Source organism: Solanum dulcamara, chromosome 7 (genome assembly GCF_947179165.1).
Source record: "Solanum dulcamara chromosome 7, daSolDulc1.2, whole genome shotgun sequence".
Taxonomy (NCBI): Eukaryota; Viridiplantae; Streptophyta; class Magnoliopsida; order Solanales; family Solanaceae; genus Solanum; species Solanum dulcamara.
This window is the reverse complement of record NC_077243.1, coordinates 14964937-14985126: the sequence shown is the minus strand read 5'-3', so window position 1 is coordinate 14985126 and position 20190 is coordinate 14964937. Positions and strand designations below refer to the sequence as shown.

The 20190-nt window shown below is 32.3% G+C and overlaps 2 protein-coding genes across 2 annotated transcripts; both read left to right on the top strand.

Moving 5' to 3' along the window:
- The first annotated feature begins 5519 nt into the window (after positions 1-5519).
- Positions 5520-10667, top strand: LOC129895547 (two-component response regulator-like APRR5). The gene is made up of 8 exons (XM_055971272.1): positions 5520-5913; positions 7092-7253; positions 7343-7473; positions 7569-7724; positions 7883-8039; positions 8157-8478; positions 8905-9655; positions 10006-10667. The coding sequence occupies exons 1-8, from the start codon at positions 5661-5663 to the stop codon at positions 10105-10107; spliced, it is 2034 nt and encodes a 677-aa protein (XP_055827247.1). The 5' UTR covers positions 5520-5660; the 3' UTR covers positions 10108-10667.
- A 4895-nt stretch (positions 10668-15562) lies between these two features.
- LOC129895303 (NDR1/HIN1-like protein 26) lies at positions 15563-16605 on the top strand. Its single transcript, XM_055970999.1, has one exon. The coding sequence runs from the start codon at positions 15669-15671 to the stop codon at positions 16299-16301; it is 633 nt and encodes a 210-aa protein (XP_055826974.1). The 5' UTR covers positions 15563-15668; the 3' UTR covers positions 16302-16605.
- The last annotated feature ends 3585 nt before the right edge of the window (positions 16606-20190 follow it).

The window sequence follows — 20190 nt, the reverse complement described above, 5'->3', positions numbered from 1 at the left end:
AATATTTTCTTACTTACCTAATGATTACTAAAAAGAGAAGTAAGAAACAAATTCTTCTTTTTTAATAAATGGGTAGGGAAGGAAAAATGGGGATCGGAGGGGGTTACAAGTAGGGGTGTCAATTGTTTACAAAAAAACTGACTTAATCTATGGAATCGAATTGTACTAATCAATTTTTAGGTTTTTAAAAAAAAAATATCAAAAATTAACCGAATCGTACCGAAACCGAAGAGAAAACGAGATAATGAGACGATTTTGAAAAGTCTAGTTTTAATTATAAAAAATAAATAACCGAAAAAATGGTATTATATAAATTTTATAAAACAACCTTTCGAATCGTACCATTTACACCCCTAGTTACAAGGTGAAGAATCAAACATTTACCAACAACGTAAAAATTCAGATAGTCAACTAACTATGCTACTAAAATTCCCCCCAACTTTTTATTCAAAAGAAAAAATTCTAGAATTTTTTTCCTTCTATACTGAATAATACCCTTAATATTTATATCAAAACAATCACCCAATTTCAGAGACACCAATGCTCCCATTGATTCTTCAATTCATACATATATTTTCCCATGTTAAAGTTTCCAATGGTTGCGCATTAAAGAAGAAACGGAATTAAAATATTTAATTTATTTTTAAACCATAAATTTTTTAATTTAATTCTAAATAGAATTTTTAAATATATTTATAATTTTAAATTTGAAAAATAATAATCTCAATAAAGATATAAATATGGTCATTTGTGATATCATAGAAATTGTAGTCATGTTAAAGGTGAAAAAACATTATAGTCCATTAGGTCAGGATTTGCTTAAGACGGCCATCTACTCGTATACAAAAAGGCCATGTTATCAATACAAAAGCAAAGAAAATTATCCTGTATGTTCTCCTCTCTTTCATTTTTTGTTTTTATCAAATTTAACTTGGTATCAGAATCATAATGCATAGGGATCAAGATAATCTTAGCAGACGTGACAAGAGGTGTTGACAATGGCAAAGGGATCGTGTCTAATGACAAACCCCAGAATTGTGATAACACAAATCCAATTGGGAGGGGGGGGGGGGGGTTGAAAACTATGAAGAATAGGCTAGATCTATAATATGAGAATGACTTAGAGCAAGAAAGAAATTGGGCCTAGGTGGGATGCCCACCGATTTAGAGATCTCTTACTAGGTAATTTATTACACTTGAGAATTCACTCGTGTCTTGATAGGCCGAAAAGCAACTTGTGTGTCTCACTCTTCAACATAAACCGAACATCTATTTAATCTATGACGATGATCGTTTGTGAATTGAAATGGTTAAAAGGTATCTTGAAGAGCTTATGTGTGGACTATGAGTAACTAATTAATGTATATTGTGACATTTAAGTGACACTATATATTGGTCAGGTTCATTTTTTTAAGAACAAATCAAATATATTGAAGTAGATTGTTATTATATTTGGGATAAGCTGCAACTTAATAATATATTTTCAAGCTATGTTTCCGTGCATGAGCACTTTATTGATATTTCTAAGAAGACGTTGAGCAAGTCACAATATGAACTTTTGTTTAACAAGTTAGGCATTCAAGATTTTTATACTCCAACTTTTGAGGGAGAGAGGGAGAGGAATGGTTGATAAATATAAATATAGTAATTATGATAGTTTTTGATATCATACGAATTTTAATTTTAACAAGAGACTATTATAGTCATATACTAGATTAGACTTAAGACACTTATATATAAGGAGGTCAAATAGTTAATATAAACACAGAGAAAATTCTATCAAATATTATTATCTCTTTTATTATTTTCGTTTCTTTCGAATTAGCACTAAAAAATTGTAAATTTTATCGAAACCATCATTTAGGATTGGGTCCACCCGTCATGATAATAATTATAATAATAAGAGAAAAGGCTTAAATATATCATCGAATTTTGAAAAAATTATTATTTATATCATTTGTTAAAAGTTTGGCTCATTTATGTCATTGTTGTTTGAGAAAAATCTCATCTATGCCATTATTTTTTAACTTCAGTTTTGCAAAACCATCCAAACAACTTTTAATATTTTTCTATTGAAATTTTGAATCAAATATAATTTTTTTTGCTTCTTCTTCTTCAAGAACACCAAGAACTCTAAATTTTCAACTCTCAATTTTTTACGAAATCACCTCAAATTTCAATAGTAGCATCTCTCCGAACTAGATATCAAAATCTAATATCTTTTGAGCTCGAATTCAATCTAACCCAACAAGACACACTTAAAATTTCTTCAAAGTTTCAAAACTTTAACCTCCTTTTAATGGTGAAATTTTCACTACAACTCTAAATTGCTTGAAATTTTGAACATAGATGCAAAATAGTATGTTAAAGTTCACTATGTCTATGTTCAAAATTTCAAGTAATTTGGAGTTGTGGAAAAAATTCTACCATTAAAAGAGGTTAAAGTTTTGAAACTTTAAAAAAAAATTAAGTGTATCTTGTTGGATTAGGTTGAATTCGAGCTTAAAAATATTGAGTTTTAATATCTAGCTCGGAGGAATATTATTATTGAAATTTGAGATGATTCCGTAAAAAATCGAAGAAATTGAAAATTTGGAGTTTTCTTGAAGAAGAAGAAGCAAAAAAGTACATTTGATTCAAAATTACAATAGAAAAGTGTTAAAATTTATTTGGATGATTTTGTAAAATCGGAGTTAAAAAATAATGATATAAATGAGTTTTTTTTCAAACAATAACGTCATAGATGATTCAATTTTTAACAGATAACATGATTAAATCTTTTTTTAAAAATTCAATTACATATTTAAGCCTTTTATAATATATTAAATATATTCTCATAAGTGAGGTTTGAAGAAGACATAAACCTATTTGGCAATAGCCACCATTAATATATACTCCATAAGTAGTTCCCCAATTGTGAAGGAAAGGCTAAGGTTCTCTTATTGGATAAGGTTTGCTGGTGTCCAGGGAGTGTACTTTTTTTAAAATGTCACACAGTTAGCTACAAAAAAATCTAACACATGAAAACTGAAAAAGAAAAAAAGAAAAGAGAGAGAGAAAAGTAGTTTGCAATGTCCACCACTAAATTAAAAATCTTGAAAGATATTTTAACGATTCTTGTGTCCAAAAAGAAGACGAATTTCAGTCTACCTGGATCAAGTGCCTCATTTAGAAATCTATTCCCATCTCCAATTAAAGTATTTAAGAAATATATATGAAAGGGCATTTCGATGTATTAAAGTTTTTGTTATGCACAGGATTTGGAGAAGGGTTCGGTCACAAGGGTTTATTGTACACAGCTTTATCTTGCATTTCACCTTAAGTGTACTTTCTTAAGGGGCCGTTTCGTTATTAATTAGAGATATTCAGATATTAATAATATAAAAATTAGTTATACAAAATTAAGTTGTTCATGTATTATTAATTCATATAGTAGTTATTTCATTTTTGACCTTTCATAAAATAATTCTGCTTCCGTTTCAAACTATTTGTTTGAAATAGACTTGGAACGAAATTTAATAAAATTTAAAAAAATAAATTTTATGATCTTACTAAATATATGTAAAATATTACTACAAAATATCTTTAATTTTGTGGAATTAGTGGCTATTTGACTTAATTTATTTTAAGCAACTTATTAATTATTTTAATTAAATTAAGTCAAACAGACATAATTATTTTTTAGACTTATTTTAAATATAAAATAACTTTAAATTAAATAATTAAAAAAATTAAAAATAAATTATAAACAACTTATAAATCAATCAAAACTGGATTTTAGCTAGCCATGCTATCTTTGATACACGTCAACTCTCTACTTAAACAACAAATAAACTATTGCTTAAGTGCACGACCGTCCAGAATTGGTGCTATAATCGAGATATAAGTAGTCCAATCTTTAAAATTTAAACTTTATGCACTAATAGTGAAGAAACTATTTATATAATTACTACGTACTATGTAATATTAGATAAATTTCTTGATAAATATTACTTCCATCCGTTATTTGACAAAAATGATATTTCCTCGTTCACTTAGCTTGTTCACTTGGAACTTTGTACACTCTTAAAGTAATACTGATTAATATAAATATTTTCTATAGTATTTGTGTTAAGTGATATAGTCTTAGATCTTGAATAGTAATGTATTTAAAAATAAATAATTAATATTGAAGATAAAATATGTAAAGATTTTTTTTTATATTTTGATATGCTAAATATAGTAAATAAAAATAAAAATAAATATATATTTTTAATATAAAAGGACAAGTAAAAGTAAATTAGGAATAGTATTCCCTCTATTCCATATTAGATAAGCATCTTACCAAATATTTGTCTCATAACTTACTAAATTAAGATATAATTAATTATTTTTTTCTCATTTTACCCCTATAATTAATATGATCTTTTGAATGTGAACAATTTCTAATACTAAATATTTCTATACATTATGTATATTACATTGATATAAACAATAGACAAAATGATAAAAATAATTAATTAATTAATAATTTTTTAATCACTATATAAAATAAAAAATATTCATCTAATATGAGACGGAAGGAGTAATTAACTTGCAATCAAGATAAATTTATAACCATCTTATCAAAGATATTTCTTTTGATATTTCTCTTAAAAGACACAAAAAGACATGAAAAAGTGCTGCAAACAATGCTGACACTGTGACACGCACACAGCAACAAGGGCAGTCTCGTAATTAACTGATGAATTAATATCCGCCACTAATAATAACCACGTATCCGATAACCTTCTTTAGATTATGCGTTTCCCCAACTAATTCCACCTCCATTAGCCCATTAAGTCTTTTTATAACTAATTCAAATTCGGCATATAATACACTTGAGGAATTAAAAGTTTAAAACCGAGATATCTAATTAAAAAAATATAATCTCATCTTTATACTATTAGTCAAAGACTTTTATGTACTGAATAAATTTTATTTATTCTCGAACGCTCTTCTCCACTCGTTACAGTTGGAAAAAGAGTTATTTTAATTTTTATCGTATAAAAAGATGACATTTGACAACTTCAAAACCACAAATGAAAAGATCTACAAGTGGACTATCCACGTGTCGAGGTCCTATCCATTAAATACTAAACACTAATTTCTTATTTCTCTAACTAAAAAATATCTACTCCATGTAGGACCCACTTAAAAAATATCTCAAAAAAATCTATTTTTTTAAGCAACTAGTAGAGTAAAATGAGGGCCACCAAATGACCAACCAACCAATTCAATTTCAAAAGAAAGCTAATGGCTGGCCAATGGGTCCTTACTTTTTGATGCAAGTTTCAACGTGGCCAATTTGAGCCATACACATGACCCTCTTCTAGATATTTTGTGTCTCTTTCTCCACACACTTAGAATATTTTTGGACCATTAGATAATAGGCGGTTAACTTAAACATATCAGAAATCATTTGCTACCCTTGGATCATTTTTTTTTCTTTTAGATATTTAGTAGTGGTGAAGAGTTAAGATAAGTGACGACACTTTTTTTTTTTTTTTTTTTTTTGAGTATTGTAAAGAAGACTTATAGCTTCACCAAAGATAGTGCTTTTTTACTATTCTTTTTGTTTCTCCTCCACTTTCATAAAGTACGAGGATATTTTTTGGGAAACATAAGTACGAATCGAAGAAATGGGTGAGGTTGTTGTGAGTAGTGAAGGTGATTTGGAAGTTATAGGAGCGGAAGACATGGTTATTGAAACAGAGGCCGGTGGAAATACCAACAAGAACAAAGAAACAGGGACTTCTGCAGCAGCAGCATCTTCTTCAATCTTGAAATGGGAAAGATTTTTGCCTAAAATGGTTTTTAGAGTTTTGTTGGTGGAATCAGATGATTCTACAAGACAGATTGTTGCTGCCCTTCTTAGGAAATGCAGTTACAGAGGTTAGTGTTTTGCTGTTCTGAATTCACAGCAGTTTCTTTGAAATTCCCCTTTTTGTTGAGTTTGCTAGTTTGTTGTAGCTTAATAGTGACTTCTTCCTAATTGGGGTGTAAAAACGATTGAAACTTTAAACTGGGTTTGAGTTATCTAACCTCTTAGACGTGTTAATTCGAATAATCTTGGAATTGCGTGATAGTTTTCTTGATAAATTGCAATGAAGATCTATTTTTGTGAGTCAACTATTGATATTTAGTCGATTCCTGGGAAATTGGGGCTTTGGTTGTATGTTTCCCCCATTTACGACAAAGTTAGGCAGAGTATTGGTGAATTAAGTTGAATTTGAAAATTCTTGTAGATTCACTAATCTGGCTAGATTTTCAGAATACATATGTTGGAATTCTTTTCAATTGAGAGTTAAGATAACTCTAAGATTAATCATCTATTCAGAATTTTAGATTTGAAGTTGGTTTGCTTAAGAGTTTTCTTTTGTGTCACATCTTGAAATTAAAGAATCTATAATTATTTGTAAAGGAAGAAATTATGTAGCGTTAGAATGAGATGAACCTGAATAGAGCTGATGGAGTAGTTGATTGGTAGCATAACTTGGGAAATTACTTCTTTTTCCTGTTAATAACAATCATTAGAGTACATAGTCTGCTTATTTAGAAGTGGTAACTACTGTGGAAAACTTTATAATTTAATTTGTTGGTTGATGAGTTAATCTTTTTTAGCCATAAGAATGAAAAGGGAAATGATAGAATTGGACCTTCTAGCACTTTTTATTGATGGAGATCCATCTCCATCAACCTAAAACAGTTTGGCATGGTAGATGAATCAGTTTGAGTTTCATGGTAAATTGAGGATATGTTGCTGAACTTTATGGGTACAATTTTATATCTGAGTTCTTCTCTTCCCGTATGGGAAAGTATAAAGGATGGAAGGAAGGAAGAACTAGCACATTTGATCACTTTGAACTCGCTTCTGACAATCTGACATATCAAAAATAGAAAAATAAATATATAATAACCTTTGAATCCTTTGTTTATGATGATATGCAGTTTGTTCTCCATCCCTGTCTCAGCAATGCATGCGATATACTGAAGGGAGGAAAACAAATTGTGTAATCAAGATCTGTTCTCTTTATTAGGATTTTAACGTTTTAAACATTTTGTTTGTGCAGTTGCTGCAGTGTCTGATGGTCTAAAGGCATGGGAGTTGTTGAAAGGCAGACCTCACAATGTCGACCTCATCCTGACAGAAGTTGACCTGCCGTCAATCTCTGGATACGCTCTTCTTTCCTTGATTATGGAGCACGACATTTGCAAGAACATTCCTGTAATAAGTACGTTGCTTCCTTCATCCAGCTATTGTTGCAGAAAAAGTTGATCAGCATGTCAATTTACTCATAATAAAACTTTTTTTAATCTACAGTGATGTCCTCAAACGACTCAGTTAGTACGGTTTATAGATGTATGCTGAGAGGTGCAGCAGACTTTCTTGTCAAGCCAGTTAGGAAGAATGAATTAAAGAACTTGTGGCAGCATGTTTGGAGGAGACGAGCTGTAAGCATAATCCTAACTCGTCGCATTTCTTTTCTTAAACATCCCATCTGAACTTTGTGCCTATCATATACATATTAACTATTGTGTCCTATCAGGCAAGTGGTAGTTCCCAGGGGCCTCTTGATGAAAATGTTGCACAACAAAAAGTCGAGGCCACAGCTGAAAACAATGCTTGCAGCAACCATTCAAGTGGTTACAAGGCTTGCGTTCAGAGAAACCGGGAATGCATTGAGAAAGGAAGTGATGCTCAGGTAATATATATTACCATTCATGAAATACTATTTGTACAAAAAATGTTTTATTTGTGTGAAAATGTTAGTTTAGTTTCCAATGGATGAAAATCTTTTTGAGATGTCTGCTTTATAGTGTCTAGCAAGTGAGATTTGTAACTGTTTTTCCTTTAATGTAGAGCTCCTGCACAAAGCCAGAGTTGGAGAATGCAAAAGATCTACCGGAATCTATTCAACCAAATAGGAATGCATCTCTTCCAAATGCTGCAGAATTGGAGAACCAACTATTTTATGAAGCAAATTATAGATTGAGAATGTCCGAGAATGATGCTAGAGGTAAAATTCTTCTAACCATTTCATGATTCTGAAAGCAGGTCCGGTCTGTTGAATCAGTCAGCAGTTCGTGTACCAGTTCTGAACTTCTAACGTTTTCTGTCATACAAATTGGCGCAGCTCCTATAATAGATGCAAATGCAATGACCGGGGGAAAAGATACAAATTCTGATGATAACTGGGGTCATGGTCGTACAATTGGTCTAACTTCTGATGAACATCCTGGTCCTCCAACTAAACAAGCCATTGACTTGATCGGAGCGTTTGATAATTACCTCAAATGTAATTTCAAAAGTTCTGGTTCCGACACTAGGATAAACAAGGGTGATTCTTGTCCATTATTGGATCTTTCGTTGACAAGGTCCCATCCAAGTGGTTCTGTAAATCAGTTTACAAATGAGAAGCGCAGATTGAACCATTCTGATGCTTCAGCCTTCACGAGGTAAGTTTTCAGTTTCTTAATATATTCTTTTACATGGTTTTGATGCAGCATTAATTTTAGAATATAGTGATGACAAAGATAAAAGATAATGTATTATGTATACCTTATTGTCTGAAAAGGAAGTGCCTCCATCGTTGTATTTGAATTGTTGAAAGCCTCACTATCAACACATGAAACTTTGAGAGAATGTACCACTTGAAGGACAATAAGTTATTTTTCATTTGTCTGCCTGTAAGATGTGATGATCTATTAAGATAACAGAAGTAAAAATATGAATCCAGAGATAACTTGGTTGTAAGACCCTGAGTTACTTGAGGCATTTCATCCTTGAGTTTGAACCGCTTCACTTGTGAAACTCTATTTTCTTTGATTCTAGAGTGGGAGCGTCATTCTAATTTCTATAAGATGATTTGTGTTATTCTGCAGGTATGTGAACAGGGCAATGCAGTCTGGACAGTCAATGTCATCTAGGACTTGTAATCTACAAGAATATGAAACTGATTCTGATAAGCAGTTTTGTGCCCATGCCATTGATTACAACTCAGACACCCGTGGTCCCATGACTAGACCTCACAGTTTTGCCCCTCCTAGCTATGGTGAACCAGGACCAGCTGAAATTGGACTTCCTTCTCCTCAGCAGAGAGTGACGCTTCTCCCTATACCAGTTAGAGGCATCAGATTTGAGGGACCAAGCAGTGCTTACAATTCCATGATAGCTCCGATTCTTCGTATGCCATCTAGCATTTCGCCATTGCAGAGTCCAGGTTCGGCTACCCCTCGGGAATCTTCCTATCAGGCGAATCCATTCCTTGCGTTAAATTGTGAAAGTAGGAGCTCTCAGCAATTGCACTCACAGAGTGATCAAAACAACAGTGAATCGACACCTTACAATGAGGGTAAGAGAGGGTACAAGTCTGAACCTACAACTGATTGCGGACGTTTTCCTTCTGCAACTGATCAAACTATAAATAGCATTTGCTGCAATGGTGATCTAAACCATATTCGTCTGAGTTATGGAAGCAACGGAAACATCTCACTTCCGCTAGGCAAAACACCGGCAGAGTGTAGGAAAGAAGAAAGCTTTCACACTCCTGATGGGAGCTCTCATCGATCTCAAAGAGAAGTAGCTCTTGCAAAATTTCGCATGAAGCGGAAAGACCGATGCTTTGAAAAGAAGGTATGTCAGCTCCTCCATAATTTTTCTATCAAAAGCTCCTCTTGTATTTGACGTATCATTATCTTCACCTTGAAATTAACTGGTGGCTGACTCATCTTGAAAATTATCTCACTTAAGAACAGACGATCCTGTAAGCATAAACATTTCTCCTCTAATTTAACCAATGGAAAGACTGATATCGACAGGGCACTGTGGCAAACAGTCAAGCCAGATAAATAGAACTATTTTTTATTAAAAGTTGTTAAAGACCACTGGCCAATTTATGAATGATCATTTTAGAGCAAATATATTTTACTTTTAATGGTTCTGTCATGGCTTATCAATCATTTTCTTTTATGATTGGCTCGCAGGTAAGATATGAAAGCAGGAAAAAACTCGCTGAGCAGCGTCCCAGAGTTAAAGGACAGTTTGTTCGTCATGTTCCTAGTGAGTCTTCGCCGGGTAACTCATAGGCAGATTGGCAATATAGGATCACGAATTCATCCAAATAGAGGAGGAAACAGAACAAATATAAGTGGTGTCAAACGACTTGAGAATCTGTCCTTCCAAAGTTTGAGGAACGAACTTTTAGAGGATGACCAAGTTTTTATGATGCTAAGGTCACTCGCTGATAGTGTGCATTTATTGTTAATAGGAATCACAACCTGGTGAGGGCAGCCCTGCCTTTTGTTTGCTGATAATTACGTATGGTACATCTCTCAGTTAATATCTAGGTTAGAAACGTCCAAAAACCAATTTTTATATTCATGACTAGGATCAATTCACCCCTCTTGTTGTATGGTTGATGAGATGATCAAATCCTTTTTCTGGTTTGTGTATCATTGGAGTCCTTTTTTGTACTTCTCTCGATCATCAGATGTAGCATACCACAACTAGCTTCTAGACCCATGTGCAGAGAATTAACAGAGATTTTCTGGTGTATGCTCTGGGTTTTTTTCATTTCTGTTTATAGAAGAAATTTGTTTTGTGACATTGTTACATTTATAGTCAAGTAATATACTTTGTTACATAATTTCTCTTTCTCATGACCAATGTGATGCATATCGCCTGTCTTCTTCACTCTCTGAGGCTCTCGATATCTTTCTTTCCATTTCTGTTTTAAGCATGCTTTACCGTATAGGAATGTTTGTAACAATGACAAATATTAATGTGTGTAGAATAAAATGGTAACCATTTCCATAGTCTCGATCGTTTCTAGTAAACGTGGCATGCTTTGTGTTCTCTCTAGAAAGAGGACTTCCAAAAACAAAAAAAGCAGCAAGTATAAGCCTGAAGAAGAAAAAAAAAAAACAGTTAGTAGCATTTAAGAGCAAGGAAAGTAAAAAAGAAAAAGAGGAGGAGCTTGAGAGGCTTTATGTTATGGTAAAAAAGAAATGGGCCATGGACGTTGCTACCTGATAAACCAAAAACTACAAAAGCTTGACAACAACTAGATTCGAGGTTGTATATCCTGCCATATACGTGCAGCCTAAGATCCTCTGCTTTATGATAATACTCAATAGTTGTTCCCTACTCCCTCGTTTACTTTTTACTTGTTCAATATCTATTTTTATTTTTTCAGTTTAATAAAATAAAAAAACTTGTTACTTATTTCACAATTTATTCTTATTATTAATTATAGTCATTTTTTAAAGCATTAAATTTGTTAAATTCAAAGGGTGATGTAGTGTCTAATCAATACTAACAAGTATTACTCCTTTTACACGTCTCTTAAAAAAAATGAGAGATTGATATTTGAAACAAAACCTGGGCTATTTAGCATGATGGAGAAACTAGACATAAAGCAAAACACAAAGTTGAGGGCAAATATAATATCACACATAGTGGACCTGTCCAGTCTTTATCAAAGGTAAAAAAAAATCAGATATATAGGTCCACTGGCAAATAGAAAGTTGGCAGGAGAATCACTTGTTACAAATGAGTAATGATGATGGGGTACACTCAAACTCAACTTTCTCCTCCTTCATTGTCTGAAAGACCTGACACCTCCATAACTGAATTAATCAAAAAAAAGTTTTTAAAGCAATCAATTAGTTTACCTACTGTTTTCAAACTGGTTATGTGCTTTCCAATTTGTAATATTATTCCGTGTATACCCTTCCCTAATCAAATTAAGGATAACAACAACAATCAATTCAGTGATACATATACGTAGATCTTATTATTATTTTTTTGAAATAGAAAAATTGATTGATTCAAGCAATCAAATTAAGGTTGGGACACTCGAATGCTTTTTAACCATAAACAACATTATTTGAATTGCTTCCTCTATATATTATCTCCCTTAGCTTCTGTATTTTAGTTTTTTGGTTCTATTAGGGATAACCCGATACCCCATTTATGAAACTATATTGATTATATATTATTTTTATTGTTCCGGTGTTAATAATCAAATGTTTAGAAAGCAAAATTGCAAATTTGCCCTTATATAAGAAGACGGGAAGAAAAAACAAAAGGGTAGATTGGAAGTTTCCTTAAGTCAGAAGTAACACGGCTAGCTATAGTAGGAGTAATATGCAACCAGATTGAGCAGAAGTTACTGCGTAGTGGCCCATGAGCTCCACCACCTGCCCTAGGGGCTGGGGGTGGACATAGTTTGATCCAACTAGAAATTCGAAATTTTTAGATATTTGATATGAATTTTTGGATTAAAGATTGAACTTTGAATTTTATTTTTTAAATTTATGGATATCGAAATTAGTATTACAGATTCATGTTGTTTTTTGTGATTACTAATCAAACTTAAAAATGAAATAAAAAATTCATAAGTAAAGCTTAAAATACAACATAAGCAGCAGGGTGACCTCAATCCTTGTTAACAATAGAAAGTTATACACCAAAATAAACTATTAAATGAGTTAAAATTGTTAATTGTTATGATCTACCCTATAAGTTCAAACATCAAAATCTAAAATTCAAAATATCCAAAATAATTCATTTGAAATATAACTTAAAAAATCAATTTAATCTGAAATTATTTAAATTAAATTTAAATTGTAATTTCTTCAATCTAATAATTTAAACCAAATTTTTTATATCCAATCCAAACCGCCCAAACGACCACCCCTAACCTGGCCAATGGACATGGAAAAAGTCCATTTCTAGATTCTTCATGTCTTCCTCTTCTTTTCAACAACTTTTGATTTCCACGGAGCAGAGCTCAATCAATTGAAATGCTTTTCCATGTTATGACTTTATTTTCTTTAATTATACAATAGTGATTTAGATTTCGTGACATGGAAAAGCATGTCTATAATTTAATTTACAAAAATACGGCTGCCCAATTGAAATTTTAATATTACCTTGACAGAGTTGTACGATGAAATCATTTCTTAAATTTATTAATAAATTTAATTAGATACTAAAACTATAATTATTTTCTTTATATTAATTTATATGCCTTATTTTTTAAAAATAAAAAATATTCTTATTAAATTAATATTTTCGTCTGTTTTCATATATATAAATAAATTAATTATATAAAATATGTCACATCTATTAATTATATACCCATCAACGGTAATTAGAACGAATCTGAAATTGAGACTATAGTCGAAAATACATACATATCAATCAGAGATGTCACAGCTCCGAAGCAAAGCTAGGAATTTCCATTTATTTGTAGCCCTGAGGAGGATGAGAAGTCATGCCATTTTGGCCTATAGTTTATCATTTTAATGACTGCAATCATTACTTACTTTAAAAAAGCGTATCCCTTTTTTTCAATAATGCTAAAAGTTTAATGAAGATTCCGTCTCACATAGATATCCCAGTATCCCCAATTTTCTCCCAAATCAACCATCCTAAGCTACTCCATCAATTTGACATGATAATAAAAGTTAACAAGATATACTTGGTAAAGGATGCACGATATATACCAAAGTGCATGCATATTCATCATCGATACAAAAATAATATCTCCCTTTCCTACCCTATCCTAGGCTAAAGGAGGTCTGGCAAATGGCTTCCATATCACGCATTGCACGCATGTTATATATATAGAATTATTATTTTTTTACGTCTTTTAACAGTCAATCTAGTAACTCACAAATAGAAATACTAGCGCCATAAAGTATGAAACTATAGACATTCTCTTTTATTTTGAAATATAGTGTACGTGCACCTGACGAGTTTATTAGATATTTGTTATATTATTTACTATCATTGTAAATATCATGTATGTAGTTTTATCCATCAAAAACTTACACATACAAGAAGATTCCTAGAACTCAATTCCTGATTTTCCATAATTTTCATCTTATTTTATTAATCACTAGACTAATAAAAAAAAAAGGAGTCCGAAGTCAAAAAGACTATTTTTTTTCCTTAAAAATACATAAAAAGCCACTCAAAAAATATTTAAACCAAAAGGGACAATTTGCTCCTGAGGGAGCAACATCCTTTGTGATTTTCAATTTTCTTTCTTTCTCGCTGCTCAGTCAAAGAGAAATATTAAAGTTTTTTTTAAAAAACAAAAAAACAAAATCACTGCACCAGCAGCGAGTTTCTAAATTTTAAAAAAATATGTTTAAAACTTTCCTGTGGCATAATGGGAAGCTAGCATATACACTTTAACTAATCATTATGCATCTTAACTAAGGATCTATTGATTGTAATTAAGGATATCTAGTAGTTATGAATATATACTGGATTGTAGGCACAATTATGTTTTACTATAAATTTTAGAGAGGAGACTGGAATAAGACTGGAGATGTTTGATCATATGTGATCTATAAGAAATTTGCTTGGATATTAATGGATTTATAATTGTACAATTTCTTTAAAGTGAGACCGGAAAAAGATCGTTAATTTCTTTTTGCTATATGTGTGTGACAAGTCAAGAGTAACATCATGTTTGAATATGTTTCATTGTGGAATATAAAAAAAAATAGTTTTAATTTTGTTTTTCAAAGTGAAAAAAGATACTCTATTTGACAACTAAAATTGTATTTGGAGTTGTTTTTGAGTTTTTGTGCATAATTTGGAGTGAAAATGCATTTTGTTGTTTTTCAAATTCTTAAAAATATTGAAATTCAACTTCAAATTGAATTCCAAAATGTAATGGTCAAAACATTTTTCGTAGCTTTTGAAAAAACTCGCTGCTCTAGCAGCGATTGAAGGTTTTTTGGGGAAAAAAATGAAACTCGCTGGACAAGCAGCGATTTAAATTATTTTTTTACAATCTCTCTGCTGCAGCAACGATTTCATTTTTGTAAAAAAATAAATTAGCAGCGATTTCATTGAAAAAAAAATTATTTTAAGAAACTTGCTGCTATAGCAGCGATTTTATATATATAAAAAAATATTTCAGAAACTCACTGCTGTTGCAGCGATTTTGTTAAAAATAAAAATAAAAATTGTGTTAAAATCACAAAGGATGTCGCTCCTATCCCTTTGTGGTCTTAAAATTTTTTGAATGACCCTTTATGTATTTGAGGAAAAAATGATCCAAGGCTCCGAACTCATTAAAAAAACATATTCCAAAAGTTATATATATATAATGTGAGATATAGATGACATCGGAGTATGAAAAAGAAAATAGCATCAATTGAAAGTAGAACTAAGATTTTCAATTAAAAGTTATAAAATTAGTGTCAGATAAATTATGTAGCTAAACACTAAAATTTATAGTTAAATTTATATATTTAGCTATGGATCATCAAAAAGTTCTATTAGCGACAAGTAATTTAATGATGGTTTAGCGACGAAGTTCGTAGAGTTGGTTATAGTTAAATGATGAACGTCTTTGGTAACAATCACTAACCTACCTAATCACTTCCAAAGACGAAATAGAACCAAAAGGTAAAGAAAGAAAGAAAAAAGATTTCTTTCCTTTGATATCATTGCACTTAATTAGTTAATACCCCATGCAAAAGTAGCTACTCAAAAGCAGCCAAAAGTCGAAATAATTGCTTCTCTTAACTTCTTTGTATATATATTTCCTTAATTTCCTTGGCCTTGTAAACTTACCCTTTCTTTCCTCTCTTTCTTTCTTTATTTTCTTGTTCGGCAGATGTCTCCAATTGATGTAAAATCTCCAAAACATTGTGAAGAAAAAGGCTTCACCGTAGAAAAACTATTCCCAAAAAAGAAGTTATTCTTTTGCTTCTCTACAATTTCCCTCTCTATACTATCATTCATCTTTCTTCTTTACATCACACTCCACCCTACAAAACCAAATTTCACACTAAGAGAAGCTGATATTTATCAACTCAATCTCTCAGGTCCGCGCCAACTACTCAATTCCTCCATTCAACTCACCCTCGTATCGAAAAATCCGAATAAAAAAGTTGGAATTTACTACGATGAATTACAAGTGTATGCTTCTTATAAAGGCCAACAAATTACACTCTATACTTCTCTTCCTCCATTTTACCAAGGCCATGAAGATAGTAATTTTCTATCGGCTTTGTTGATTGGGAATGGATTGCCGGTGGATCCTTATTTTGGTTATGAGGTGCAACGTGACCAAAGTGTTGGAAAATTGATAATGAATTTGAAAGGAAGTGGTAGGTTAAGATGGAAAGTAGGAACTTGGGTTTCTGGAAAGTACAGGTTTAATGTTGATTGTGTTGCTATTATGCCTTTTGGACCATCTGGTCCCCTTAGTTTTAGACAAGGAGCTCAATGTTCTACTACCCTTTGAATTAAGTGAAATTAAATATTACGACCACTAATTAAAGCCCTTCCTCAAATAGGGAGTATATTTTTCTTCTTTTAGTTTCATATTTTGTATGGTTATATTGTAAATTATCTTTTGATAAAAGGTATGTCAGTACACTAAGCTTCACTTATGTGCGTGATTCTGAAAAGAGTCAAATTAATAGCCATGAAAGAGACCATATTTGTAACTTTTGTTATATATCATTGCACTAAGCCTCTCCCTTATCATGAATTATATTGATAAGAAATATTAAGGCTTTGTCAATTTAATTTCATGCTAATATTTTGTGACAGTCTATTACAATAATGAAGATCAAGTGCGAGGTTAGGATAATCATATCTTAAAGGGCGTTAATCTTATCTTGAAAGTTGTAATCTTTTGTAGTTATTTTAGGTGTAGATGGAAAAGATAACGAAATAATTTGTTTGTGACAGAGGCAAGTGGATGATCTGATCTTAGCTTAGAACAGATTGATATGACCCATATTAGTTCTCACACCCTCACGAGTTAATAGGGTACTATATCCAAGTAGCTGTGCACCAAACTTGTTGCATAGAACCCACATAACAATTTCTCTCATTCTTATTTATTGTTAAAAAGATGTGAAACTAATGCAACGATCTTTTTGGATTATTCTCTCCTGAAATTATAAAAAGCTTCAGAAAGACTTATTTCCAACTTCAACACATTGATAGATCTCTTGGTAACTTGAGAGGGGAAAAAAATGTATCCAAAGCCTTCAAATTAACGATTAGATCCTTTTAACCAGAAAAAAAAAACGATTAGATCCTAGACCTCATTATATATCCAAAACAGTGCTGCTACAATTATACTAAAATTGTACGTCTTTTCACAAGCTTAAGAGCCGACAGGACACTGTACATCTTTTTGTACGAATATTATAGATTTTCGAAAAATTCTCTCCTTATAAAAAGACAAACAAGGGAAGACACTGATCACCAAACACTGATTGAGACTGCCTCTTCTTCTTTTTTCCATCTTAGTCTGGCACACCAGATAATCGCATAAATCTATCTTTATCCACCCAACAAGAAATCTACTAGTGTTTTTTTTTATAGAGTTTGAACCTTTACCTCACATATGATTTTTCGCATTTTATTGATGCTGTTGTGTCATACTACAGTTTCAGGCCCCAGACACAATAAACACAAATGCTAGGTATGATGCTTTCAGAGGTCAGAGCAACAATCAAGGCAACCATCGCCAATTTTCTTTTCCACCATGTTCCGTGTAGTTCTTGTTGGTGGTTCCGCTAAACAGAAAATGGCAATCACAAATTGGCCTCTTCAAAATTTCTGGAGACATCTTTCTCTAATGCTTGACCAGTAAATTCCCCAGCAGTAGGTTGAGTTGAAATTAAGACCAAAAAAGAAAAAAGAGCAAGCATTTGCTCCCTTCTAACCTCTCTTCAGTTCGGGTTGGGTAAAATTTACTCGTACAGCTGGGTTCATGTCACAACCCAAACTGCCAATGACAAACCTCTTGCTCTCACGATAAATGGCTTGCCATTTACAGAGTACTAGCTCAATACCAATCCAGGAAAAAAATAATATAAAAATCCAAGCAGAAGTGGCGTGCAAGAAATATCAGGGGGGAAAAATCCTCCATGTAACAATTCTAAAGGTAAGTTGCTCACATCACCACCATTATATGAGTATGACTACTCCTTAAGCATCACAGAGAACTTCACAAATTCAAAATGGGAGGGATTCAATACCTCAGTGTTCTTCTTACTCCCCCCATCAAAACATTGAGAGTTACTGCTCAGACCTCACTCTTACAAGCTCATAAAAATCCATTGAACACATTTTATCAAATTCCTGATATCTCCAATTCATGGAAGCAAATTTCAAAGTTTTTGAACTCAAACGTGATGAACATCAGATACTTATACAACAATTAACTACATAAACGTTAAATTTCAAAGATGCAGTAACAAGGTAAGAGGAGGGCAGTGAACATTGAAGGGTCACAACTCACAATAATGTGAAAGAATTTGAGCATCCAACCAAGAACTTATTGCTCTTTGTAAAACCATATTAATCCACAAGTATATCTGATGAAAATGACAGATTTTCTAATACCGTCACATGCGTAACCCAATTCTATGGTCTACATGTGAACTGAAGATGGGCTGAAGCAAAGAGAACGCGTTTAACAGAAGAGTAGGCTTAGAGCAGAGAAACAATAAACTTATTAGGTTAAGGAGTGTGTGTGGAGAGTAAAGTTAGTATCTTAATGAACTAAATTGAGACTGAATATTTGCATCTACTAGATGCTTTAATGAAATCTCACTTCATCAAAAAAAAAAAAATGCTGAATTGAAACTGAATCACAGGACAGCAACAGCTCGATTGACTAAGTTTACAGAAAAGCTTAGAGCAATGATAAATAGAAAGAAGAGAAGAGAAGGCAACCAAAACAATTACGGCTTGATTTAAACAGTTCGTAATAACTCATCCTTGCTTTCACCAAACTCCTTGTTCCTCAGCCCCCCTCCAACCCCACAAAAAAAAAGAAGAAACTCACAGCTAAAAAGAAAGGAAGGATGCCCAAAGATGTCACAGAGTCAGCCTAGCATTTTAGGAACATGGAGCAGGAGAAGCATTTGGTGGGATCTGAACAAACTACAAATCAAACTGGCTGGCTATGTTTTCCAATCCTCTGCATGTTACATAACAGGGAGTAAGGAAATCTTATTGCATGAATGAAGAGAACTTGCTCCAAAGCGCAAATTTACAAACACTATGAAATGGTGGCATCTTCAGCAATGAGTTGGCTATTTCAACTTGATCACCACATTTTAAGGTCATTAGAGGCCTATAGAACCCTAAACCCTTAAATTGGTATCAATTACAGCAACTAAAAGGAATAACTAATTTTAAATTCTTTCATACACATTGCCAACATATCTACTTTATGCTAATTAAGCCACAAAACTAAATCCACAAAAGCAAGGATTCTTCCTTTCCCATTTCTTTTCTCCCAGTTCCAGCCTTTCTCCACCTCTATGGCGTCAACCATACCTCTTTCTCTAAGTATGTAAATATTGCCAATAAGGTGTGCGCATACCAGCCCCTCTACCCTACTCCACTTAAATACCAGGCTTACTGGCTTAGTTTGCATGGAGCAAGGATCGAACTTGTGAGTTGTGATGTAAGTCACAAGTCCCTCACCAAGCTTATATTAGATGTAAAAGCATAGGAGTACCACGTATCCTATCATTCTGCATTCAACAGTGTCAACCAGAATTAGGCTCTACTGTAGCTTTTCTTAAAAGAACAATAATAATAACAATGGTGTTTGAGCTAGTTTATGCATGCCTCAATTATTTCCATTGGGTACATGCATCAGCCCACTAATACATGTAAACGAATAACTCTGACCACCAAAACTTGGGAAGATGAAAAGAAATCAACTAATCATGTTTGCCTCTGTGGAACTCAAAATTTTGGTCTTTTCATCTAACTTCATTGACAGATAATCCACACCCTTGAACCATACATAACATTCTAAGGATCATTAGTTTATGAATTACTTATGCAAAGATTAGAATACAAGGATTGTTACTCAGAAATAAATTGTATGGATGTGTTCTACAATAATATTGCAGGGATTATATCGGGAATAATGACAGATGAACTGTTATGCTATAATACATGAACTGTTATACAGGGATTGCTTACTTCAGTAACATTTTTGTCTTAATATATTTTTATTCATTTATTACTAATACACATTTATGTTCCAAATCCTACCCCACACATAACACAACATAGATTTCCCTTCAACCAAAACCAAAGCATATTAGTTATGCAGAGTCCGATACTGGAAACAAAATCATAGCTTA